Raw genomic sequence first — 27,240 nt, 5'->3', positions numbered from 1 at the left:
GGCAGAGTGACATGTGACAGCATTAGCCAAGACACACACACATGTTCACAGCCTGAGCTGAGAACCAGCCAGTTTCGATCTATCTTAAACTAATGTCAAGTCTATGGAGATCCATCAATCTGGCTGCGTGCTGTATATGTGAACCCAGCGGTTTGAGCACAAAAAAATTAAAAGGGAGAAGAAAATAAAGGCAGGAGTGAGAGAGTGAGCAGCAGGTTATTTATGTGCTTGCTCTACTCTGGCACCCTGACGGTCCCCAGCCTCCTCCAGGGGCCGTAAACCAGAAATGGAGTTTTTAACAGCATTCACTGGCAGCCTTGCTCCTATGGTGTACTTCCTTTACAGACCCGAATTCACGAGAGTTCTTGCGTACTTCTGTATTAAACGTCCCTCTGGCTATAAGAGAAAACTTCCTAAAGTCACCTTGAAGATGACAAAACTCTTTTACACACACACACACACACACACACACACACACAGAGGCCTCCCCTCCTAGGTGTTGACTAAGAAGCACCTTCAGCTCTGATTGGCTGTAGTGAGGGCCAGGCATAAACATCCAGTGGTTTGTTTTAATACCGACTCTGTCTGCGGTGATTTATCGTGGCAGAGACCGAATCCTATTTGATGTGTTTGTACGAGTGCAACAGTAATTAACTCTGTGGCTTCGCTTCTGTGGGAGGTGCCGGTGGAAGGGAGAGAACGCACATAGCAGGCTGCAACGAAACAGCCCTGCAAATCCTCCCGCCTGGCAGCGTGATAAATTAAACAGCGAATCATTTGTCATGCTCTGTTGTGTTTGTGTAGCTACAGTATTGAAGAGGAGGGTCCTTTTTCACAGTTTTACCTACTTAATGTTCGTCGCAGAAAGGAGGTCACACTTTTTTGTCCCGTGGTCCTCCAAGCGAGGCGGTGCCCTGGTTACCTGCACAGAGGGCCGCTCAGAGCAGCTGAAACATGGGGGTGCGTCCTTGTCAGGACTTTCGTGGGACGGTCAGGTGGTCTCTGTTCCTGCCCACTTTCATGACTCACCTCCTCTGCTCTGAGTGGTGCTGTACCCCTTCTAAATCTCCTCTTTTCCCTGCTCTCATCTGTCCAGGCTGAGTTTAACCCCCCCCCCCCAATTCCCGCTACTCGTTTTAACTCCATAGGTCCTTGAGCTGTCAAACAGCAGCGGCTGAACCAACCTTCGAGCTCTTCAGGGCTGTAATTCAACCGATGGGTTGACTGTGTGTTTACAGTTGTGCTAGGAATATACAACTGAACAACTACAAATGAAGGCAGATGGGAAAAACAGGGAGGATGTCAAAGGGATGAGGCTGAGATGTGGCTGCGAACATCACTGCAGCAGCAAGGTGCGGGTTAAATGTGGACGTCTGCTGTTCTGTATGAGAAGCGTCCACTCCTGTGGCTCGTTGTTTTAGTCATCTGTTTTTTCAACATTTGGGAATGTGTCTGTATTTATGTTGATTATCAAAAATCTTGTTGAAAAATGATCATCAAAACTTGCCACTCAGGAGAAATGCCTTTGAACTCTACGAATTTCATAAGTTGCCCCTTCACACGGACATAAAGTCCAGGTATAAGAAAATCCATTCAAACCAGTCCTTTCTCTTGAAGAAAACATGGTCATTTTCTGTGAAAATCTGTAAAAACTGAAAATGACGGGCCTTTTTATTGAAGTACTGCAGCTTAGTCTACTCTCGCTGTCACTGTATGGAGCTGCCGATACTGTGGGAGCGTGAGCCAAATGATCAAAATGTAAATGACAACAGTTTAAATGAATCACTAATGCAAATCGTGTATTTCCAGTATAATTTCATGGAGAAGGACTCCGTTGGGCTGAGACAGGGTGGTTCTGTGGGCCCGGGTGTGCTTAATGACACTGGCATGTTGATGTACGACATCGTGGTGAAAGCCCGGCTCCGTTCCCCCGACTCATTTCCACACATGGTTAGCTCTTTCTTCCCATCTGAGTGGCCAGTTTACTGGAGGCACCGAGGCCCTCTTCCATGGGGAGCTTGGTCTGACTGATTACAGCTGAGCTGCTATAGTCGCACCAAGACTGAACAGACACTCCATCGGAGGTTGTTTGTATGTGTCAATACTTTTATCGGAAACATATGGGATTAGTTGGACAGTTTGCTTCAGAGTTATTTTTGTCTTTTGTCCCAAACCTCTTTTTTCTTCCGTCAGTTTTGTTTTTAACGAAATGTTACCAAAGGTCAGGCAATTATTCCTTTGACCTTTATCAGCCTTTTGCCAACTTGAGTTTGACTGCAGCCATCCGCTGCTTCCCATGAGCACCAGGCTCTGTTGCTGTTACCAGGCTACAGCTAGCGCGAAATTGAGGCCCCTTGTGTCATTTCCTATAAAATAAGTGAATGCAAAGAAGAGACATTTTTTTTGGGGGGGGGGGGGGGTTCTGTTTTTTGGATAGTGTTTGTCTTCATAGACATTGAATATATACAGAAATTGTGCAGGGCTAGAATATTGTTACTCTACTATTTGAGTCATGCATATTATGAAACCAGGTGGAACTTGTTGCACACCATATTGTCTTGTAATTTTAAATGGATAAAACTGCCATTTTTGCCCATCAGTCTACACTCAATAACCCACAAAGTCAAAGTAAAAACTTTTGTAAAAAACTTTTGTGAAACTTTTTTGCAAATTTATTAAAAATCGAAAACTGAACTCGTTCATTTACCAAAGTATTCAGACCCTTTTCTGGGGAACTCAAAATTGTAGTGAGGTGCATCCTATTTGCTTTAATTATAATTGAAATGTGTATGGAACTTGTTTGGACTCCACCTGTGGCAAATTGAATGGACTGGACATAGTTTAGAAAGGCACACAGCTCTGTGTGTAGATATGGCCCCACAGTTCCTGCCAAGGCGTCCTGACCAATTGTCCGTGTGTGACAAGTTGGGAGGGAAGCTGTGTTCACTATTCACACTGCATTTCAGTACAAAACTTAAGCCATGAAGTCTAAGGAACTTTCTGTAGCATACAGCCAAGACAACGCTGCAGTGGCTTCAGGACAAGTCCGTCCTTGAGTAGCCCAGCTCTAAAGCCCAGGCTCATCCCCATAGAACATCTGTGGGGAGACCCGAAGATTCACAGCAGTTCACAGATGCTTCCCGTCCAATCTGACGGAGCTCGAGAGGATCTGCCAGGAAGAACGGGATAAACTGCCCAAAGCTTGTAGAGACTTATCCAAGAGGACTTGAAGCTGCTAATGGGGCTTATACCAAGTACTGAATTAAGACTCTGAATACTTTTGTAAATTAGAGATTTCAGTTTTTTATATTTAATCAGTTTGCCAAAATATCTAAAAACTTGTTTTCATTTTTTCATTATGGGTTATTGATTGTTGAAGGATGAGCAAAAGTGGCAATTTTATCAAGTTAAAATGAAATCTACAACACAATAAAGTGCCAAAAGTGACGGAGCCTGAACACTTTCTGAAGCCGCTGTAGATGCCGTTTGCGTTGGCTACTTTTGGGAGATCTACGTGACCTTAAGCACCACCTGAAATCTGGAACAAGGGTTGGCTCGAGGAAGAGGAGCTGAACCCACTGGCTGATTCCAGTGGATTTTTTTCTTGTTGTGGAGATGTGAGTTGTCCGTCAGAATCCCATAAGTGAGATGCACACAGACCACACATCGGCCTTTATACTAAGATCCCCATCGTTAACTACAACGAAAACGCGAACCAGACGTGTGTTAGTGACCTTCTCTGTTACAGTCGGGTTGTCTTGCGTACTCGGCGTGGACCACTGACGTGGCTCGTTGACTTGGTGATGGAGTAGGGGGCAGAAGAGTGTCTCTTAGTTTCTTACAACAGGCTACATCTTTTTCAAGCCGTGCAGCGTTTGTGTGTGTTGGCTACAGCAAAAAGCTGCTGGTGACGGCTGATGAGTCAAACAGCCATTACTTACGTCTACTGATGTTTTAAAAAAAAAAGTCATTGAGGCGGTCATTAAATCTGTTCGGACAGCGTACATCTGTTTCCCCGCCTTAACTTATTCAATGCTGCAGGGCCTTTACTAGAATTAGGAAGGAAGGTCACACCCCCATTTTAGCATCTATCAAGTTTAATATTTCTCTAATTACCCTCAAGGCATGCCGTGGCTTGGCTCCTGGTCGTATTGTACGACTGCTAATTCCTTGAGGCGGATCACAGCCTGAGGTCGTGGGCCTGCTTATTGTCCGCTTGTTTGCGTCCGCCTTTGGTTCGGTCACTAGTTGGCTTTATGTGCTCTACATAACTTTGTAACATTAGTTTGACACTGACGTTACGAGTTTTGAGGTTTAACACAGGCGACAGGAGGGAGTCTAGCACCTCACCGACAAAGGCACTTGATATTCAGCACCCAAATGTGACACTGATGTTCCTTTAGAATTAAGCTCTTGTTCATTTGTTCGGCTCTGGGTTGTTGTTTTTTTTGCGCTGGGAACAGCACCCACGGTGTACTCTTTGACAGCGGCGTTGGCATGGTAACGAGTGAGACCTGACAGAAAGCTTCGCTGGAGAAAGCGCCACGGTCAGCGTTTTCCGTCCTCGTCCCCCCCTCGCCTCCGGCGAGGAGGAGCAGAGAGGAGGAGGCGAGAGGATGCTCGTTTGCCGTTTGGATAAACATTCGTTTACCTCCAGTGGTCAAACGTGACGTTAATCAGAGTCATTATGCATCATAATCACCAGCGTCTTCTCCCGGCCTCCCGATCGCTCGTGCGTCCTACTGTAAATGCGCTTCCTTCTCGCCGCCATCTGGAGATTTCAGGTCTGTTCATACATACACGCACTCGCACACCACCGTGCTTATTAACATACATTCCCTTTATACACGCCATCGTTTCTATAAGCGCCAGTGCGTCTCCCCTCATGCTGCGGCGGCCTGAGCTCAGCAGCACTGCACTGCCGCCAGGCAGCAGGACGATTTCTTTTCATGAGCAGCTATTAATTTAACTTTCTTTATGAACACGCACTGATCGATATCTGACTCGGGGACATTTTTTTCCTGCCTTTTGATGTTTTTGTAGTCTGACATAAAGGCATAGAAATTATGGTCCAGTTGTGCTGGGGACGGTTATCAGGGGGACATCAAAAGGAGGAACGGTTTGTTTTAGGTTTATTTAGATTTGTTCACTTCAACTTTGTGGGGGAAGAAAAACAAATCCACCCACTGGGGGAAAAAGTGCACGGCAAACATGAATAACCTGACATACAAGATTATATAAATTGTCATTCCACTGTTGCTTTGGGTGACATGTTTCATTACCACGAACATGGGCACTGTAGTTTATTTTGAGTCAAGCCAACATACAGTCCTGCTACCATCATTAGTGCACCAGATGAGTATTAATCCGCAGCTGAACGTAGGTCCCAACGAATGCTCTACTTAGTTCCGTTTGAATTACGTTTGGTAAAACCTGCAGGGCCCAGCTGTTGTGGGAAATTACTGGGGTTGGGGCTGACAAGCCGGGAGTGTCATGAACGACTGAGGGGTGAACAGACACATCGCTGGTTTTGGTTCTGTTTTTTTCCCACGCAGTGTGTTGACATAAGGGGCTTTCCATCGTTGTTAGAAATGCTTCCTGACTGAAACCCTTCAAGACAGAACGGAGGGTAAACACAGCTCTTCTCCGTCTTACATCATCCCTTGGTCTTTTTTGCCGGCAGCAGATTTGTTGTTTTATCCTTGTTGTTGTCACTGTGCTCTTGTTATTTATCCTCTCGTTTTGCCATGTTTTTATTTCTCTTTGAACATTTGGTTAATGTTTTTTTTCTTTTTTTTTTGTCGAGTGTATATCAAAACCCTGGTGTGAGAATGCACTTGAAAGTATCTTTAAGTTCGTTTGGCTGAACAAAGTCCTGCCTCTTGTTCAGAGGGAACTTTCAGTTGACAGAAGAGACCGGGCCAACAGCGCGTCGAAATGCCAGATTTTCATTGGACCCCACAGCGGCCGACCGCTGAGGTCAGCACGCCTTTCAGACACGGAGGAGGAGGGGGGGACTCTCCGTTGAAGCGCTTACCTGTCTCCAATGTATCGCGAACCGTGCACTGCCACTGACGCTGGTATATTTCTCTCCTTGCTGTCTTCATCAGGGGAGGAGCTCCAGGGAAAGATCGCCGTGCGTAAAAACAAGAAAGATCCTCGCTCGCTATTGGTCACCTTTGAGCTCCGAGGCAGGAAGCAGACCTACAGCCTGCAGTGACCCGAGCCAACACATGATACAACGTTCAGCAGATATAGCCCACTTTTTTTTCTTTTCTTTTTTTTTTTCTTGTGACCTTTCACGTATTCACAAAATGCCAGGTAAAATTTAAACACTCGATTTGGATGTTTCAGATGTTAGAATTGTTTCTGTGCCTTGTAATAAAAGACATAATGTACGAGATTCCCTCCATGTGAGTGTATTTTCTTAAGCATATGCTTAACACGATGAAACTGCAGCAAGCTCTTACCTGCTGATTTCCAGGTCCAGTGGCTGAATGTGGTGGAAAAGGGACATTTTTGGGTTTCTAGTTTACATACAGTCCCTGTTTCGGGGGCATTCGTTAATCTGTTTCAGTCTGAAGCTGGTCCCAACTTCAAACTGAAATACAGTCAGAAAAGCAGTGTTGAAAAAAAAAACAGTTATCCATAACCCGGATGTCTGCGGATGTTTCCTGTTTATATCCAGTTTAGCCCAGTTTTAACCTTAAATGACTTTTGGCCTGCAAAGCCACACTTACTGTGAGTGGTCTGGACCACTCTCACCCCGCACCATTACTCAAATCTCCGACAAACGAGAGAAACACTGAGAGGAACCGGGCGCCAGCTCTTTGTTGGAGAGATTTCGTGCTTCTGTCGAGTATTTTCTCCTCATTTCCCTCCACATCCTCCTCCTCGTTGTCCTACTTTGAGCCGCGCGAGATCTCCGCGGGCATCATCCATCTTCCGCCAGTTTGCTGGGACAATGTGAAACGAACTTAAGATTTCAGGAGGCTGTCTGGAGCCTCTTTGCATACTTCACTGAGCGACTCTGCTTATAATGAAAGATTTTCCCTTCCTTCCTTCCCTGCCTGAGACGATGATGAATCGTGGACTCTGGGGAAAGTGTAGTCCTCTGTGAGGAGGCGGAGCTGGCTGCCCCGTCTTACAGGTGATCTGCCAGTCCACCTCCTCTAATGCATTGCTACTACGGCCATGTCCTCGTTGTCACTGGGCCGATGCAGTCTGGGTCTGTGTGCTGACATCCAACAGCGCATGAGCTCAAAAGAACAGAGGTGTGCGTCTTTTTGAGGGCGAGGTTGAAAGGAAACTATCCGCGGGACCGTTGTTACATCTCAAAGGTCTCGTCAACTCCTCAACCACAGTCCACTGAATTTTTTTTTTTTTTTTTCAAAGCTTCAATTTTTCTACCCGAGGTGAATCTCCACAGACCCTTTGAAAGCCTTAACGCTCTGACCTCCCGCAGCACCATGCTGTGTTGACACTTCCTGATGGGCTTCTTGCACGACGATGCGTGTCTTTCATACAACTGACGAGGGTCCGATTCAAAAAAAGCTGGAACTGAAGAGTTGGCAGTGTTTTTAATATAAGCTGTCTCTTTTCTTTCTTGAGAAGGCCTCAATGGTGTTAATGGTCTGGCAGGCGGCCATTCATTTTTTTGAGGAGACCCACTGTGCCTTTTAACGTATTCATAAGGAAAACCTGTTATTTAAGGACGGAGTTGGCCCTGGTGGCCTGCAACACAGACACAGTTACGGCATTGCCGCCTGCTTCGTGGCGTCTCTAAACATTTATCGTGTAAAAAGTCCAAATTCTTTGCGGCACCTTGTTTGACTTTAACTTAAGTTGGAGTTTCCGAAAAACCGGTTCAAATGCCTGTTTTTTAGATGAGCAATGCGCACCCAGTCTACACCACATTTATTTGGGGTATTTCTTCGGGGTGGCCCCTAATTGGTCTACACCCTGTGAACACCTTTTGGGGGGGGGTGTTTTCTAAACTGAGGGGAAAAAAGCCCACGAGTTTGAAGAAATTTGCTTCATATTCTCCTTAAATATGAAACTGCTGCGTGAAGGGAATTTGCGTCATTCAATAACAGTCATTATTAGTACGAATACGGGACATTTGAACTGCTCCTCCCGAGGCAGCCGCGCAAATGAGCGCCCGGACACGAGGTGTAACGCGTGAAGTCTCTGTCAGCCAGGACTGATGATGATGGTGGTGATGATGATGATGATGAGCCGCGGGCCTCCGGATGACCCCCCCCCCTCGCCGAATCGCCGCTTTCCAGGCGCCTCGGATGGATGCGGCGTCTTATCACTCCGGCGACAGTGGGAGCGATCCATTAATTACACGCGCTCGGGTAATTAACGAGCACGAGGAGACTCCCCGGAACCCCGTCCGCGAGGCGCAGCTCGCGACGGTGGTCCTCTAGAACTGCAAGGAGGCCTTCTCCTCTCTGAGAGACCGAAATCGAGAAGCCAGTGGAACCTCTCCTCCCGATGCGCGTGGCCTTCATTTTGCTGCATGTGTGTTAAGCTCTGCAAACCACGTTCTGCCGCTTCTTTGCATGAAAGATTTTAAAAAACCCCGATGAGAATCCAAGCTGGAAGTGTTGGCGTGTGTGTGTGCGTGTGCGTGTGCGCGCGCAGCACTGTCAGTCCGTGTGTTCAGCGGACTCTGGCAGAGGAGCAGAAATCAATTACAATTATTCTCTGTTGACAATGTAATTAAACCCAAGGCGGCGGCCAGCACTCCCGCCTCAGCCCCTTATCTGGAGCGGACGGGGATTTACAAGCGGAGAGAGGGAGAGCGCGGCGTGCATAGTAAGCGCACGGCCCCGGGGGGGGGCGGGACTTTGCCGCGTCCCGCTGTAACCGCACGGACCCCTAGCGGGGAGGCCGCCTCCGACCTTGCTCGGCCGGCGCGAGATCGGCGCAGGTCGGGAACGGGGCATCCGGCAGGGAAACGGCACTGGCCGCACTGTTTCGATGCGCCCATGAGGATTTATATTTTAGAAAATTAAGAAATATTTTAGCTCCCTAGTCTAATGAAACACCGGCCCGTGGGGTTGTTCTCTCAGGGTCGAGGTGGGGGCTTTTAACTACATGATAAAAACATTTATTTTGAAATGATAATGTAGTTCTTGAATGTTGGGCAGTCCTCTGACTGAATAGTTAACGGACGTAAAATTAGCCGAATGATTTTATCTTATTAGGATAAAAACATCAATTAAATAGGCCAATGATTTTTATTATTACTATTATATATAGGGAGATTCTGACATTATCATTATTATGATGATTATGATGATTATTATTATTATTTATAGGGAGACTTTGACATTATTATTATTTTTTTTTTTTCTATTAATTAATTAATTAATTTATTTATTTATAGGCCTATCTGTCGAAGCTCGGCCCGGCTTTACCGCCCGTTCTCAAACACTGGGTAGCTAAACGACGCGGTTGCTAGGCAACGACGCACTGGCCTAACTGGTTATTTTCGTTAACACATTTGTAATTGGACTGTCAGGGCCGAGATTAGCGTCCCATGTACAACCGGTCAGACTCAGTCAGCCAAAGGAGAGGGGCCCGGAGCTGTTTCGCGGCATTAAGCAAAAAACAGTCCAATATTGTCGCAAAGTGTCAATATTGGACCTTTTATACGAAATTCATTTTCCTCCCCTGTGTTAGCCCAGTGTGTGTGTGTGTGTGTGTGTGTGTGTGTGTGTGTGTGTGTGTGTGTGTGTGAGTGTGTGAGTGTGTGAGTGTGTGAGTGTGTGTGAGTGTGTGTTTTGTCCTCAGTTCCTCAGGTCTACTGGATGGAGGCCTAGAGATCCAACGAGTTCTCCTCGACTGACGAGACTGTGGAGGTCGCTTGTTGGGTAAATCGCCACACACACACACACACACACACACACACACAGAACTTGCGTACGCATTATCGGCTTGTGGGGAGCCTCGCACAATGGGGTGCGCCATGCAGTGTTTCGCAGTCCACGGTACAGGCCACCTTTTTCGTCCCCTCCGCTGTCACCGCCTCCGGTCCAGGCTCCAGCGGTTGGCTCCGGTTCCTCCTGACACACGTGATATCAGGGGGAAAAAAAGGCCTCCTTCTTGCGTAAGACTTGAACGAATAACTAACCATATAAAGACCTCGCCCACTTTTTTTTAAAATTTATTTTTTTTAAACTTGATCATCATCACTAGCGGCGACGCAAGAGCCTGGAGCGCGCCGTGCGTAAAACCCGCCAAGTGGAAAAACTATTTATAGTTCAGACCACTTTTAGCACACGGTTTTTAACCGTCAAACGTACTTCAGCAAGTCCCTAAAGTTCCATTTTTGTCTATGCACAATAATATTACAGAATACCGGCCTCGTCTTTGATATATAAGAACTGAAATAAACACTAAAAAAACAAACGCGCCCTTTGCCTTTAGTCGAGTTTCTGCATTCCGCAGGCCTAAAGGTGGATGCCGGGAAAAGAGCAAAGTTTTTCCGGAAGACCGAGACAGCAGATGGCCCCTTCCCAGGAGTGGCCACTGTAAGTGTGACTGTACCGGAGAAACCCGACCCAGCACGGCGCCGATGCGCGCCACGCTGTTAGCTGCTCTCCAATCACAGGCGGAAGCTGAAAATCTTTATCCCGAACCCGCAGGCTCGCGTGTGTCGCGTCCGCGTGGGGCGTGCGTGCGTGCGGGCAGCCCGCACACCCCGGGAGACAAGTGTATTAATCAGCTCTGAGAGAGTCCGGCCAGCGCGCACGCATGCACCGTGCGTAACCAGAAACGCGCGCGATTCACGCACGCACACACGCGCCCCCCGTCGCCCTGGCTTCGGTTGTCCCCTTTAAAAATCCGAAACCGAGGGCCGGCGATTTATCACACTCCTATTATCAAGAAAATGTCACGCGGAGGGCACCTTGCTCCGCACTGACGCAAACCGCGGTCTTTCCCACGGAGCCATAGAAAAGCTTTGCACGCGGTGCTCTGCGCGGCCGCAACCAGTCCGCTCCCAGTCCTCTCCTCGTCCCTTTACAGCTGTTTCCAGCCTGCCAGCGGAGCTTTGCAGAAAAAAAAAGGAAAAAAATGGTAAGTGTCTGTTTCGTTACTTGTTCCACCTGCAGCCTCGTCGGTCTTAGCCGCTTGTCCTCAGTCGGGTTTCGTGTTAATTGGACACTTTTTAAAGCGCAGTTTGGCACGTCGGGTAGCCCACTTCCGCTGTCCGTGGTGCTGAAATGCGGCTCTGTCTCCGCATTAGAAACTTTCTTCACTTCGTTCTGTTTCCAATCGGCCTGTTTTGTTTTCTTTTTTCTTTTGTAAGAGCCTGTTATCTGGCTTTTGAAATTTTAAACTGGGGGGGGGTTAATCTAATCTAGTCATTTCCTAACTTCTTATTTATTCGTTTAAATAGAAGCAATTACAGCCAGGTGCAGTTATTTAGTTATTTCCCGCACTAATTAACAACACAACTAAGCAATAATCAATCAAGAGCTGTTGTTTTTTTTTTTTTTGCTTTTTTTTTTAAAATAACCCCCATTCCTTTTTAGAATCTGGAGGCTTCCCTGGTTGCTTTCCCGCCCCCTCAAAGCTACATTTCAGGGAATCATTTGTAATTCCGCCGCCCCCGGGTCCGCTCACTGCTGTAACGCCGGGGATCTCGCATGCCTGCCGGGGACAGCGGAGCCACCGACAGACCCGCAGCAGCTTGTCTATTGCCCATAAAAATCAGTGGATGTGTGTGGCTGAATGACATGAGGGGGAAATGGGGCGTAAAATTAAAGAATCTTGCAGAAAGCGAGAACTGGGGAAGCAAAGCAACCCCCCCCCACACACACACACACGCACACACACACACACACCACCACCCTCCCTCCAACACACAGACACACACACACACACGCCAGCACACCCGGCAGACTGTGAGCCGAAACTATAGAGCAGCCAGAGCCAGAACATGCTGCAGAAAAACGCCGCAGAAAGAGAATCGAGCATTTTTAGTCCCAGTGCAGAGATGGGCTGCAGGAGCCTCCTAGCTTCACGGTTTCTGCCGTTCTGCTGCCTGTTGTCTTGCTGATCTGTGACTCCCATGTTCCAGGATCTCTCCGACCAGAGAGACATGGCCAAACAACCGGCCAGCGCCAGCGCGCCCACCGGCTACATCCCGACGCAGCAGCCCGACGGAGCTGCGGGACTTACAACAAACAAACCGGACAACTCCGCTGCATGCCCGCCGCCCGCCCCTCACCCTCACCCGGCGCCTCAGCCGCCGCCTCCGTGCAACGAGAGCAAAACTTTTTGTCCCACGGAAAATAAACCGGGAGAAGCGGACGCCAATAAAGCGTATGGGACGTTTAAAAGCACCGCGCCGGCCGTCCCCGGATCCGTGGCCGTCAACTCGGCCTTCAGGAAGGATTCCGCCGGTTCGGCCCGCGGTGGGTCCGCCCAGTACGGCGACCCGTTGCGGGCCACCGCGGAGCAGAACAACACCGCGGGCAACTGGACGGCTATGAGCCAGACCACCATCATACTGGGAACAGATGGGAACACGTCTGTTCAACCCGGCACCTTGGCGGGGGTAAGTCAGCTAAACGAACCGCTCCCGTAACGGAGAGCGGTCGGTCTGGGAGCGGAGCTGCTGGATGTTTCCGTGCGCCGCCGATAAGAGAGCCGACTGGATTAACCTGCCGTCTGCCGACAGGGAAGGTGCAAACCCCTGGGAGCTCTCGCCGCCATGCAGAGCTTCAGTAGATCCGTGCTGTTGTTGTGTGATTTTTTTTTTTTTTTGGGGGGGGGGCTGTGGTGCTGGGCCGTAATGTGTAGCACGTGTGATTTGGCGCTAGAATCAAAGCCTAAAAATGGGGCCATAAGCCCAAAGTCCTCCACGCCGGGATGTTTTAAAATAATTGCTGTTTAACTAACTTTAGAAGGCGGTGGCCCAGGATTCAACTGCCCCCCTTTGTGATTCAGGCGGTGTTAAAAGTTCCCCCCAGAGCCGCACGGCAGTGGTTCATGTGCACTGCTGTGTTAACACGGCGATCAATTGCGCTGCACCAACGTGCGTAAAAGCCGATGGGTCAAGCGCCAAAGGGGCCTCTTTGGGTGGACCCTTGGGCCATGTGGCGTCCCGGCTCTGCGCGGCCGGTCTGATGGGGGCCTACCATCGGAGCTTTCAGCCCCGCTTATGTCAGCTAAATCTCCGGGGTTAAAACAAAACCAAAACAAAACAAACGAGCAACGAAGCGGAGGCGTGGATCGTGAATCCGTGCCATGATGAACCCCACCAGCATCCGGCGCGGAGTGAGGACACTACTTGTCTCTCTAGATGTTAGCCATTTGATGTGCTGGGGTTACCTCCCGCTTGATTACGAGGGGCTGGGGGGGGGGTAGATCAAACTCTCGCGGTATTTTCCTTGTTCCCTGCGCCCAGCAGACAAGCTCGGTGCTGCCTCGTAGCCCAGGTGTTACCCGGCCGACAGACAGCGCCGTATTACACGAGACTGCGGACTGTTGTTAATCCAGCCCCCCCCAGCACGGTGTCCTTTATTTATCTGAATCTCACGTAGTCTCTTTTATGAACGTGCTCAGTCAGATCCTACCGGGCCGCTGTAATTACATTTCTGTCATTATTCGCTTCCATTTTTATTAGAGGGAATTATTTTGTTGTTCTTCTTTAAATCTTTGCATCTGGGACTGAAGACGTCCCCTTCCAGGCGGTTCGGTGCCAATAATGGTCTCACGAGCGCAGCTGGAGACGAGCCTCACGCGCAGGCTGCTCGTTTTCGAAAGCTGCTGCTGCTGCTGAACCCTCCGATAGTCAAAAGCATCTGTGACAGTGAACGAGATTAATCCCGCGACGTTCAAACCCGGTTATGAAATCCGGCTTTTCGGGCCCGTGCTCGCTGGTAGTCTATTGTGAGGAGGCTGTTTTGGTTTGGGTTTTTTGTTGTTGTTGTTGTTTTTTTTTTGGAGAGTGAATGGATGTGTCTTCCTCTCAGGCTGACGACGATGACGAGGGGGGAGACGAGAACAAGGCCAGAGGAAACTGGTCCAATAAACTGGATTTTATTCTGTCCATGGTTGGCTACGCCGTGGGACTGGGGAACGTGTGGAGGTTCCCCTACCTTGCCTTCCAAAACGGCGGAGGTAAGAGCTCTGGGTTGATGGCCTCGCACTGCTGGCACAGATGAGAAACGACAGAAATCAGCTCAGGAGAATCGAATTAACGCCTCAGGTTTTTGGATTATGTCCTGTTGTTTCCACTGACACGATTCTGCCCATGTGCCTGTAGCCAGGCGAAAAAATACTGTACTAAAACTAGGATTTAAAAAAAAAAAAATAATAATAATAATTTATAGAGGCCTGATTATTTTTGATTTAGCAAAAACGAGAAAGAAAAATAGGAGAAAGTTCACAAAATAATTTAAATTATTAAGGAAAACAGTGAAAATTGCATTATTATTATTATTATTATTATTATTATGGATCTATCGAAACCATTTACAGATAACTGATGATTCCTAGTTCCAGCAGATGAGAGCTATGCAGGGTCGCTGTATATTTCATTTCGCTCCTTTTAATCCCCCCCCCCCCTCCCCCCTTGCAGGGGCTTTTTTGATCCCCTACCTGACAATGTTGGGCATTGCCGGGATCCCGATCTTTTTGCTGGAGGTGTCCCTGGGCCAGTTCGCCAGCCAGGGGCCCGTGTCCGTGTGGAAGTGCATCCCGGCCCTGCAAGGTAAACTGCCCCAACTGAGCGACCGAAGGAACACATTCAAAAATAAAACTCATTTCTTATCTTCACGAGTTCTCTACTTTTTCTTAAGAGTAATTCATATATTTCGTCTCATTTATTTATTTTAGGTTGCGGGATTGCCATGTTGATAATATCTGTCTTGATAGCCATATACTATAATATTATAATGTGCTGGACACTGTACTACCTGTTCGCTTCGTTGAAGGGCTCACTGCCATGGGCTAACTGTAGGAATGAGTGGAACACGGTGGAATGTAAGGACAAAGACATGCTGCTGCTGGGTAAGACGCACACCTCCGCACGCACACACCTCCACACACACACACACACACACGCAGACACACGCTTACGGCGACATGCACTAAAAGCAGCTAGCTCTTCGCAATGCGCAATGCGTCACGACTCCCCCCGGCTGAGGTGTCCTGCCGCAGAGTGAATCCTGACCTGTGATCTCTGCGGCGTTTTCACTCCCAAAACGCGCCTCAACTTTCGGATCACGACTCGGCCTGGTCTATTTTAACGACTGGGGGGGGGGGGTTGATATGCGAGGCGGGCCCCGGTGTGACAGGTGATGATCGGAAACAAACATCTGGTACATGTTCGATCCGTCTTGTGTGTGATAACGACGGATTTCAGCAGTTTTGTTTTGTGTGTTTTTTTTTTAATCCTTTACAGCTGCAGCCTGCAGCTGTATCCGTCCGCGTGGGTCTGATCTTAATGACATTGGGGGTAAAATGGTGTTTTGACTATTGGGGGGGGGGGGGGGGGCGTTTCTAATGTCGACCTGCGTCGGATGAAAATCGAAATTCCGTCCGTTCCGCGTGAAACCTGCCTTCGGCCGTCCTGCGGGTTCAGCACAAAAAGTGCCTGCTTGACAAATTTACTGTACAGACCCGCGCTGCTGCAGTGCTGCGGTGGGCCCGAGACGGACCCCTGCTGGCCGCGACACGATCTGCACCGCCATTCAACACTGTGGTCTCTCTCTCTCTCTCTCTCTTTCTCTCTCTCTCTCTCTCATGAATGAGGAAAATAACAAAAAGCAGAAGCTTTGGCCATTAAAAAAAAATCTGCAACACAGGTAACTTAAAATAACCATCACATTTTTTAACGAAAAGATAGAAACTACATGGATGATGTTACATATTAATATGCTCCGCACGTGTAGCGTGGGGTGGAGAAAATGGTGTGAACACCTTTGCAGTGTGATGCTCGGGCTCGTGTTGTGCCTCCTATGATCTTCAATTATATTTCAGACAAAAAAAAAATGTTTATTTATGAGGTCATTTTCGAGGCCATATTTTTCGGTGCTCTGTCATACAAAAGGAGTTTGTGTTATTTTGTCCACCCCGTTCAGTTGCAGAAAAACCTGTCTTTCTCTGTCACTGAGCGGCTGGGCTGTTTTTGTGTGTTGAATTAAAATACACAGGATGTTATTCTCAGCATCGAGGGACTGAAGTATTTTGTCTTGAAATGTCTGCGACTGCAAAGCAGCATTAACATTTTTCTGCATCTTATATGCATTTGAAAACGCAGTTTGCCAGATGTGGGTCATTAAAAAACATCGACTCTCGACCGCACGTTTTTGCCTGGTTTTGTCCGGATGAAACATTGTGCAGTCGGAGGCAGAAACCGATTTCCCAAACCTTTTCTTTTCAGAGTGTCTGAAATGAGGCACTGGGTCGTTTTTGTTGTGCGCATCTGGATGTGCATTTAAAAGAACAAACAAACAAACAAAACAAAAAACCTCAGTCTAATACGGTAGAGTAGGGCTCGCACCGAGGCCCCGCGCTGCGCGCACCGTTGCGGGCGGCCTCCCTCCTATGAATCCGGCCCACGTGTTCACCCCCACCTCGCTTTCGGCGTGAAAGAAACCTGGGCTGGCGGTAAACCCTCTCCCAGCTGACCCGTGTCGGTTTTTCTGATTCGGCACAGACTCGTGCATCCTGCGGGACAGAAACATCACGTCCATCAGGAACTCGTCTCTCTGTCTGTCCGCGAACGCCGTGGGGAACCTGACGAAACTGCTGAACATGACCGTGGACGGCAACAAGACCTACGTCAGCCCCAGCGAGGAGTACTTCAAGTGAGTGGGTCGTCGGCCCGACGAGGAGCAGCGGTTTGACGTAGAGTTCAAATTGAATACAAACAAAAAAAAATAGACCTGTACAGTTTGGTTTACGGGTCTAATTTTTTTTTTATCCCTTTTTTCCGCAGATGAGGGAAAACAATCTGATATTTCCTCATGTCATGCAGATGTTCGGCCTTCTAGGTCCTTCAAAACAGCCACATCTGGCAGTGGCCAAAGTACCTAAATGTTTGGTCTAGAAGAGGACCACCAAATCTTTGTTTTTATGCAGATAAAAAAAAAAAAATTTTTTTAAATATATATATATATATATATATATATATATATATTATTTTATCACCAAAACCCGAGTTTTCCAACTGATTGAACTGACAATGTTCTGCAAAGAAATTCCCCCAAAGCTGTTTTGTTTCAGCTACATTCTAGAAATGAGTGTCGGTACCGTATAACAGGACCGGATAAGGCCTCCCCTCTGCACTAGAGTGTGAGAAAAACGAGGCCCGACCCCAGAAAAACCTGAAAATCAAGTGGATTTGTGTCAGGAACAGATTTACGGGATCTTGCTGCACCAGCAGATTTTGTCGCTTGTTCTCGAAAAACTAAGACTCGTGCAAAAAACATAAATGACTCGCTGAAAGGGAATTGGCAGTGTACAGGTTTGTTTTTTATTGTTTTAAGTGTTGGTAGATTCCAGGCTGAGTTTTGCCGTTTGCATCGCACCTGCAGGTACAATGTGTTGCACATCTCTAAAGGGATCGAATACCCAGGAGACATTCGCTGGCCTCTGGCGGGCTGCCTCCTCCTGGCCTGGCTCATCGTCTACGCCTCCTTGGCCAAAGGAATCAAGTCGTCCGGAAAGGTAGGCGCAAAAACTCCAGACTCCAGACCGTCCCCCGGTCTCTGCTGTCTGCTCCTTGAGCCAGCGGCTGCAGAGGGGCGACGCTGGAAGTGTATTCGGTTTTCCATTAGCACTTTGTACCCCCCCACCCCCACCCCACGAAAGTGAAAGTGCCACCTAGTGATGGAATGTGTGACATACAGGAAGTGAGCTCTGCTGGTCCCCAGCAGGGGAAGAACTGCTCCTCACGCAAACGGTTTTTCTGGGAGGCCTCAGGTTGGGTTCGGGTTTTTGCCTTGAATATATAAAGTTATATGTTTTTATTTAAAATAGTTGAAACCTCTTTTGTTTTCTTCACTGAGAGAAATGAAAACAATCCTTTTTTTTTTTTTAACTATGATATTGTCTCCCCTCACACAACTGACCCAAGTAGATGCGAAGGGGGATTTGAAAGGACGTAGATTTGATTTTAATATTTTCACCAGATAAAATGCTGTCAGACCTAAGACAGATAACACTACGGCTTTATAAGCCTTTTCGTGCTTTGACTGTAACCTTGCACTGCAAGTGTAAATGGAAAGGCAATTAAAGCAGATGATTTCTTACACTTTAACATTATGTTTATAGGAATCTTAAAAAAAATGTGTGTATATATATATATATATATATAGATATGTGTGTGTATATGTATATGTATATAGGCGGGGTTCCTTGCCTTAGCAAAACCACAGTACACCACCAGATACACATGCTGTCTGGAAGGGAGAATCTTATGCTCTTGTTGGAAGGAAGAAATACAGAGAAAAAGTAAGAAGATTACTGGAACTGAATTTCACTTCATTTGGCAGCCACCTTTCATGTGGCAGTCTGGGGATTCTCCTCTTGCATCTGGAGCTGGAGACAGTTCAGATAACCCCCTTGTATCATGTCGCCCGCTACCGGACATATTGATGACATGCAACGCCCCTGAGACTGAAGCAGATATTTCAGGTAGAGTCCCAGGTCTCAGCAGCTGCGTGGATGCTGTACACGAAGCTCAAACCTGGAAGAAATGGTTTTTGTGAGAGCGATCGTGTAAACGTGGGCATTTCTTGTAGCAAGAAGTTGCCGGTCTTTTCAGAGAGCTGGAATCTACGGGAAACAATCTCTCAAAAACGTGCTGCCTAAGAGATATTACTGTCATATTTAGGGAGTTTCTGTGTATAGATGCACTGGGTCTTTGGCACCATTCACTGTGATGTAAAATGACAAAAAACACAAAACGTTAAAAAAATCTAAATACATATACATGAACAAAAAATCTGCCCCCCCCCCCATTTTAGCACCACCTGATTTCCAGTGTTTTGTTTTATTAAACAGCTTTTTTTTCACTGTTACTTGTCTTTTTTCCATCTTGTCCCCTCTCTCCGCTCAGGTGGTTTATTTCACAGCCACCTTTCCCTACGTGGTGCTGGTCATCCTTCTGATCAGAGGAGTGACCCTCCCCGGCGCCGCCGACGGCATCCTCTACTTCATCACACCGAAATGGGAGAAACTCAGCGACGCAAAGGTACCCGCTGCTTGCTCGTTTAATCCCGTGCACAGCAACGTTCTGCAAAGGGCAAGAAGCTTTCCAGTGTTTGGCTTTTCCTTTTCCTTTTGTGCTGCTCTTTACCTGCAGCTCTCTCCCTCGTCTTCTGTCAGGTGTGGAAAGACGCAGCCACGCAGATCTTCTTCTCTCTGTCGGCTGCTTGGGGAGGCCTCATCACTCTCTCTTCTTACAATAAGTTCCACAATAACTGCTACAGGTAAACGCACAGAAGGCAAACTATGCCTCCGGCAGACAGAATTCAAAGCGTCACCCCAGACACACGATACTATACCTGCGTGTCCATAATTAAACGGCGCTCTCTGCAGCCAGCCGTTCACCGTTTTCTTTATTTTCTTTAAACAATATTAAACAATATTAAAGTATCAGGCAACTGTCTGTGTAGCTGTCAAACATCTGTCCGGTTTAAGATGAAGACATAACATATGAGTATATGTTTAGAATGTGAGAATATACAGCATTGTGATCATTTCAGAAAAACTGAACAGCTGTTGGCTCGTAAATCCGGCCGTTTATGCTCATGATTTAAGTGGTAGTACTTCTTTGTTTGTTCCACGATTAAAGTCCTGGAACCTCGCTGTCAAATATCCGATCAGATGATGATATTGATTCTCTCGTGTAAAGACACACAGCTGAAGTGTATGAGCAGCACTTAGTCCAAAACACACAAAGGGTTTTTTTTAAAATTGCAAAACACCTGCAGACCTTCACAAATCGTATCCATAGTAAAACTTCTACATCTCTTGTGATTTTTTTAATCTGAAACATTAGAAATCACATTGGACATTGGTTTAGGACTGGCAAGCTGCTGATCTACACTCTCCTCTGTGACTTCATATTTATTGACACACACACACACACACACACACACACACTGGTGAATATGTTTTACTTTACCTTCAGAAAAGCTCCCGCCACGAACTTGATGCACACACATTCCCCATTCCACGGCCGTGCATGAACACCAGACACATTAAAACGGGGCAGAATAAACGAAATGACATTTAAACCCCCCCCATGCATTTTTGCCTGAGGCATGCTAGTTCAACCCTATTTTAGAGGCAGCAGTTTGTGCTTCTTTTCTTTTTTTTCCCTTCTCTCTACTGGGTGAACAAAATAACAGAAACATTTTACAACTTAACGCAGTGCGCCCCCTTGTGTTCCCCCTCCGTAAACGCCTCTCAGAGGCCTCTGCTTTGCAGACAGTTTTTATTCCCGACGCCAGAGGGCACTGTCGGACCCCCCCCCCCCCCGTCTGCTATCCCGGCGCTTACCTGGCCTCCCTCTTCCCCTCCTCCCCCGCTCCTCTCTCTCCTCGCAGGGACACCGTTATCGTGACGTGCACCAACAGCGCCACCAGCATATTCGCCGGGTTCGTCATCTTCTCAGTCATCGGCTTCATGGCTCACGAGCTGAAGGTGCCGATAGAGAAGGTGGCGGATGAGGGTAAGATACCAGACCGGCGGGCGGCGGCGGCGGCGGCGGCATCAGCAGCAGCGGGCCGCCGGCTGCTCACCGGAACACACCTGTACACTTTAATCCTTTCACCTGCTGCGGAGATGGTGTGCGCGCGCTTTTTTTTGGTTGTATATAAATGCGCGTGTGTGTGTGTGTGTGTGTGTGTGTGTGTGTGTGTGTGTGTGTGTTTCAGGTCCAGGCATAGCGTTCGTGGTGTATCCAGAGGCTCTGACCAGACTTCCCCTCTCTCCATTCTGGGCGATCATCTTCTTCCTCATGCTCCTGACTCTTGGCCTGGACACTATGGTAACCACTGCTCCTTTAATGTGTGTGTGTGTGTGTGTGTGTGTGTGTGTGTGTGTGTGTGTGTGTGTGTGTGTATTGTTGTAGTCCTACTTTTGTGTGGATCATGTGTCCTTATGATAAGGATGAGGGTAAATCTACACTGCTCCACCTTCTGCAAGCGCCGGCCTTCCAGACCTCAGTCTGACTTTCAGGGATTGTGCTTGTGCAGAAAAAAACCAAGAATCACTGTAAACACAACTGTTTGTCTTTTTAGCCTGATGAGAACGAGAGAATCCAGGATGTGATTAGCCGGCCACAGTTTTTATTTTTTTAATTCACATTGTTGTGTCTTGTTAGCCACCGAGCTCGCCACTTATCCATCTAAGAGTCAGCCGTGTTTTGTTCATGGTGTCTTGGAAACTCGCTATGGTGACCGGACCGATCCAACGGTGCTTTCTTTACACACATGTTGAAAGAACAAGAAACAACACGTGAGATAGTATTGGCCATATTGGAAGGTGTGTTTTTTTGTTTGTTTGTTGTTGTTTTTTTTGCTTTTGATGGAGCTAGTCTACAGGTATCTCCGGCCTTCAGCCTTTGTTCGGAGACAGGCCAAACACCTACCAGACCTGCCTCTTTTTGTGGATGCACAGAGATGAAGGTAATATCAGTTTTTCTCATCTCAATCTGGGCAAGAGGAGGAAACAACCCTCTTTCCTACAATAGTGATTTTCTTGTTTGGCCTCTTGGGGGCAGAAGAGCTCCACAACATCCTGTCAAGGGGTTGCTGTGAATTCCAGGGCTTGGGAGTAGATTATGGGGGAAGTGAAGCCTGTGTAACCTGACCCGAACCTTATCCCTAACCCTAACCTGACGTGTTTTTATGATGCTTAAACTGACTGACCCCAACCTTACCCTTACCCTAACAAGTCATCCTTGCCAACTCCTGGGCCTTACCACGTACAATTACACGCCAGGCAGACACAGAGCAACATTATCAACCCTCTGGAGTCGAGTCTTTGTCCGCCTGGTGCGTGCAAGTACGGCATTCACTCTCGTTTCAGCTCCAGTTTGGTCTCCACTAACTCCTGAGGAAAAAAAAAAAACATCCGGCCCTTTAGCTGTTACGTGTTCCTCTTTCTTCAGTAACCGGTTGCTGACAATCCTGCATCTGTTGTTTTGCGCAGGGCAGGCAGTGCACGGCGGGTTCGTCGGGGCATTTTTGCTGAAAACAGCAGTGGGATGTGGGGACGACAAGACTGAACCAAACTTAATTGTGCCATAAAACCAAAACAGTGAGCTAAAAGAGGCTAAAAAACAAAACAAAACAAAACATTGCATTAGCAGAGTTGGTGATAATTCTGTTTGGGTACATCACTGCGAGCAACCTCCTTCACATGGTCATTTGTTTCAGTGTTAATATCATATTTATAAGCGGAGCTATAGGGATTGGATTTATTTGTTTAAGGTTTTAGCTTAAACAAAAAAAATTGAAACCTCAGATCAATTTTTTATTCCTGAAAGGATTTTTAAATTCTTTTTGGATGCCGGTTTGTGAGAAAACCACAGTTTCTATTGTGACTGCAACAAAGAACAGTCTGTGTCCTGTGTAGTTTTCACGACATTAGCATCAGTCTTTCTGTCGGAAACGAGAGCCTCTTGACTTGAGCCCGCTGCAGAGTAAACGCTCAGCTTGGCGGGCGCCATCCAGCTATGTATCGACGCCGCACACAGTGACCCAGTTAACGTAACAACCCGTACGCGCCACCAACTGTGACCGATTTCGGCAGACGTTGCTCCAACTCTCCAGGTACTTGAGCAGAGGGGGGTCTGTGTGATGGAGTGAGTGAAACTAAGTTCACCTCAAAGCTTTGCAGCAACACCGCTGAAGTAACTTTGGTTTTAAGTACAATCAAAGCACATTGAAATAAGGTGTTTCCAGCCATCGGGTTCACCTTGGACTGTGGACGATTTGCATTTTTCACTATTTTCTGACATTTTATGGACTCATTGATTAAAGGATACACTAAAAAACTCGGGGTGAAAAACCTGAAAAGATTACTACATTTACCAGTTAATCAATTTTTAAAAGGCTTGTAAATGTTGCTGTTTTTAAAAAAATCAATGTCGTTTTGTGTCTGCCTTTCATGTTCAATCTCACAGTTGATTTCCCTCCTACTCTAACGTTTAACATTTACAGTTTTGCAATTAGAAATCGTTTAAATTGATCCGTGTATTAATCCATTACAGTTAAACATTGTAAAAGTCCATCATCATTCTAGTGGCAGGACCAACGATGACGACTCTTCTGTAGAGCGTCTAGTTTTTGGAGGAGTTTTTATTGTTCTCCAAGCTCCTGAATCGGGACATGGGAGCAAGACTAAAGATGAGAAACCCAGAATTCAGAATTAATATATACTGAACTTCGCAGTTTGTCTTGAATGTGACAATATGCCATCGGCCACTTCTCATTAGGTTGTGCTATTTCACAGATAAATATAGAGGGAGTACAATTTTCATGCTTTTTTCACAATATTGTCTCTAACAGCAAGACTAGAGTCCTGTTAAAATCAAAAACATTCATTTGAATCTTGTTTATATTCTAAATTATTTTGCTTTAGAAATATATTTTTTTTTAAAACCATCAATTTTTTCACTTTTAAAGCTGCTCTAGTCAATATTTTCATATTGACAATGGATAAAATGTGTATGCGTAATGTGAAAGGTTTTGCTCGTTGTCGACAAACCCACAGAGAATGATCACCCAGCTCTTCATTTCCCCTTCAGCTCTTTCAGATAGTTGTTGTTTGGTGTTTACTGCAAGCACTGCTCTCATCAACCGTGTCTTCATAAGCACGCGGGTTGTACTCAGCAAAAAAAAAAAAAAAAAGCTCTGAAACCCCCCCCCCCCCCGGACCGAACGGCGAACGGACAAAGTTAGCAGTTAGTTAATGAATAAACGTGGAGCCTTTAGTGGCTAGATATTTCCCTCGGGAGTGGGCGAGAGACCGTTTGTGGTTGCCGCAAACACAGCTGCAAAGGAGTGATGATGTTGCTCTGTCTGCGGGATGTGTAAATAAGAAATATTTTTGCCATTGTGACTTTTTATAGCATGTCAAGATTGTATTTTTAATCTGTTTTGCTGCCCTCAAGCAGCCAAAAAAAAAAAAAATCAGCTAATGAAGCTTTAAAGTGACCTCTTTTCGATGTAACCCATGCACCACTACAGCTCTGAGTTATAAAACTCAGACGGTTACTGCGCCGACCGATTCCTGACGTGTCTTCGGTGAACAGACACCTCGGGCTCTGAGATGTCTCTAAAAGTCCAGAGGCCCCTCCAGGTACAATCCCGCGCAAACACTTGCGAGTGCACCGCGGTGCTCCCGAGCTGAGCCGAAGAAGGCGCTGGGCGGCGCATTGAGACACAAGTCACCGGTGACGGCAAATGATGATGTTACTCTGCCTTGGCAGGAGCAGGCTTGTGGCTTCGCTGTAGAAATCCGCTCGGCGGTAATAGGCTTGGGATGTTGACGGGAAATTAGTCTTGGGAGCTCGGGAGGGAGGAGAGGAGCGGAGAAGTGGCAGATAGCTCGGTGCCAGCACTCACTCTACCAACCTCCCCTAAATGTGCCTGTTTGTATATTCATCCACTGCTGCCCTTTGGGTTCTGAGCCCCCTTAACCATGATGTTACCGTTGTTAATCTCCAGACACACTCCACCTGTCAGGTCTCTTCATTGTAATCTAAAATCTTCATGCTAATTTGTTTTCCAATCTTCCAGTAATGTTCCTCATTTGTTTTTCTCGAATAAATGAAATTGCGTTAAAATGTGTTTACCGGGTGAATTTAAGGCTGATGCCACACTGCACTGGATACGGAAGCGCTGACAGGCGGCAGCTGCTCTCGTTCAAAAGAGCTAGACCCGCTTGACTGGAGGCTTTCGAGTTGAAACGCTGCCGCCAACTGGCCTGATTGGACAATTTTCGGGAATTCTACAGTGGAGACACCCAATCAGGATCTGCTATGATGTTTTTTTTATAGAGTTAGCCTGTAACTGCATTTAAAACAGATTTTTTGATAACCCTAAATTTTAAAAGAATTGAATCTATCATTCTTGTTATTTTTCAGGGACAGTTTCCAATATGCAATGTGTTGATCGTCGTCTTGATTAAACATCTGTCATCATACATGTGATTAAACAGGGGAAAAATGCCTTTCACCCCTGGATCTCCACCGCTCACCCCTCTCCTCACATTTTTCGCTTTTTCTCTTCCTTATCCCCCCCCAAATCTCTATCCCAGTTTGCCACCATTGAGACCATCGTAACCTCTGTGTCAGATGAGTTCCCCAAATACTTGAGGAAACACAAACCGCTCTTCACCCTGGTCTGCTGTCTCTGCTTCTTCATCCTGGGATTTCCCATGATCACAGAGGTACGACACGGACACAAAAAACACACATCTATGTACACACTGATGTCAGACTGCGGGGGACACTTGAGCATTCTCCCCGTGCCCTGCGACTCTTTCTTTGAATAAGCCGACAGATTACCGCATGTAAAGCGAAGTCGCGGCCTTCAGAGGACAGGCGCAGGGAGTGGAACAAGAGAGGCTGAGTCTTATTAGAATCCCCCCCAGACAGCTTCAGAGGGCAAAATCCAGCCCTAAGAAGGATTCATTCATGTCATGTCTCATGATCCGGTACAAGTCAGTGTGAAAGTTGTGATGATGGACAAGCCAGAGGTGGAAAAACGTGAGGGAGGAGGGGGAGGGGTGTCACTGTAAGACGAAGCGTTGAAGCGTTTTTGATGGATTTTGCTTGTCCGTGTGTGTCTTTGTGACAGAGCGGGATGTACATGCTGCAGTTGGTGGACACATTTGCGGCCTCCTACTCTCTGGTCATCATTGCGATCTTCGAGCTGGTGGGGATTTCCTACCTCTATGGTGAGTACAGCTGATGCCGTTCGATCTCGTGACCTTTGGCCAGTGAGACATCTGAGGCCCGCTAGAGGCCGCGGCGTTGTTCTTGCCGTTCTTGCAGTTTAGGTTCTTGCAGCGGTCCTGAGGGTGACATGGGAGGGAAGGTCATCAGGGTCACTGGAATCGAAAAGCTTACAGAGCAACTTAACACCGTTTCACTGCCTTCTCTGGTTGACGCTTCCAAGCCTTTTTCACCTCCGATTACACCCAGCGTCTCTGATGGGTGTAGCCAGAAGTGTGCTTTTCTTGTACCTGTAACCGCGTCCAGCAGGGATGTCACAGAGTCCTGCAGTGCGCCTCTACATCGCTGCAGCAAGCGAGAAGTCAAACACCCCACAGGTCCGGAAACGCAGGATTGTCAGGGGGTGTTAAGTTGTTGTTTTATTTATCCAAGGAGCATGAGCATGTGCTCAGTAAATGTCATGGTAGTCTACCTCTTATTGAATGAGATGATCTGTGCGCAAACTTGACATTTTGGCCCTATGTGTACACTAGATGGAAATATCAACTTTAATTTTACCCCTGAACAAATTTGGTTCGCAGCGACTGCAGAAGCAACTCATAGTCACAACATAAATTTAATATGAAATATAAAAAAATACGCATATTAAAAGGATAAAAACTCATGAAAGAGCGGGAATTTCCAATCTAGGTTTGAACCGTGGAAAGTGCAGACGTCCTCAGCAAATTGCATAATAGGCTGCCCATTCGATGTTGGACGGAAATGTTGGCCTGATGGTGGCACTTGTGGAAAGATCAGAGAGTCTCAAGATACTGTCATTTATCAAAGTCTCGATCGAAGGAAAACCTTCACTTGACGGTGGAAGTCGCCAAAATCATTAGGAGTCATACGCCAGGGGGGCCATGGACGTTCATACCAAACCAATGCTAACGTGGTTAGCTTTAGTTAACATCTCTTGTTAAGGCCCCTGATGTTGGGGGACTAACTGGCCTACATCTCCACCCGTAGACTCTGTTGTTTTCAGGGTAAAAACTCTGCTTGAAATCAGCTCTTCCATCGAAATGTCATTACCTCGATCGAGAAATTCTTTACTCAGATTTGAAGCAATTACCTCTATGTGCTCCAGAGTTCTCTACCAGGTCAAGGTGGGGATGCATCGAGGTTTATATACTATTCTGACTGTTAGTCCGTTGCGTGGGTCGGGCTCCAAAAACGCTGGATCCTATGGATCCTCCCATAGACCCTCCATGCCTGGTATCTACCCCTGTCTTTCAACCTCCACACCCCGG

The 27,240-nt window shown here is 47.1% G+C and overlaps 2 protein-coding genes across 2 annotated transcripts in view; both read left to right on the top strand.

Annotated features, from left to right (window-relative positions):
* The window catches only part of prmt3 (protein arginine methyltransferase 3), a 55,037-nt gene extending 48,636 nt beyond the window's left edge, over positions 1 to 6,401 (top strand). The window contains exon 16 of the mRNA XM_040125569.1: positions 6,111 to 6,401. Coding sequence (XP_039981503.1) covers positions 6,111 to 6,220 — 110 coding nt within the window. The 3' untranslated portion in view covers positions 6,221 to 6,401. The remainder of the gene's footprint in view (positions 1 to 6,110) is intronic.
* Positions 6,402 to 12,088: 5,687 nt separating this feature from the next.
* Positions 12,089 to 27,240, top strand: part of slc6a5 (solute carrier family 6 member 5) — a 19,953-nt gene continuing 4,801 nt past the window's right edge. Inside the window, exons 1-12 of the mRNA XM_040125397.1 lie at positions 12,089 to 12,577; positions 13,998 to 14,145; positions 14,606 to 14,737; positions 14,863 to 15,036; positions 16,688 to 16,838; positions 17,568 to 17,700; positions 19,094 to 19,228; positions 19,363 to 19,466; positions 20,589 to 20,713; positions 20,919 to 21,031; positions 25,312 to 25,443; positions 25,854 to 25,953. Of these exons, the coding sequence (XP_039981331.1) occupies positions 12,089 to 12,577; positions 13,998 to 14,145; positions 14,606 to 14,737; positions 14,863 to 15,036; positions 16,688 to 16,838; positions 17,568 to 17,700; positions 19,094 to 19,228; positions 19,363 to 19,466; positions 20,589 to 20,713; positions 20,919 to 21,031; positions 25,312 to 25,443; positions 25,854 to 25,953 (1,936 nt within the window). The remainder of the gene's footprint in view (positions 12,578 to 13,997; positions 14,146 to 14,605; positions 14,738 to 14,862; positions 15,037 to 16,687; positions 16,839 to 17,567; positions 17,701 to 19,093; positions 19,229 to 19,362; positions 19,467 to 20,588; positions 20,714 to 20,918; positions 21,032 to 25,311; positions 25,444 to 25,853; positions 25,954 to 27,240) is intronic.

This window comes from Xiphias gladius, chromosome 1, assembly GCF_016859285.1.
Source record: "Xiphias gladius isolate SHS-SW01 ecotype Sanya breed wild chromosome 1, ASM1685928v1, whole genome shotgun sequence".
NCBI classification, from domain to species: domain Eukaryota; kingdom Metazoa; phylum Chordata; class Actinopteri; order Istiophoriformes; family Xiphiidae; genus Xiphias; species Xiphias gladius.
The sequence above is the reverse complement of the archived record's forward strand: the minus strand, read 5'-3'. Positions and strand labels throughout refer to the sequence as shown.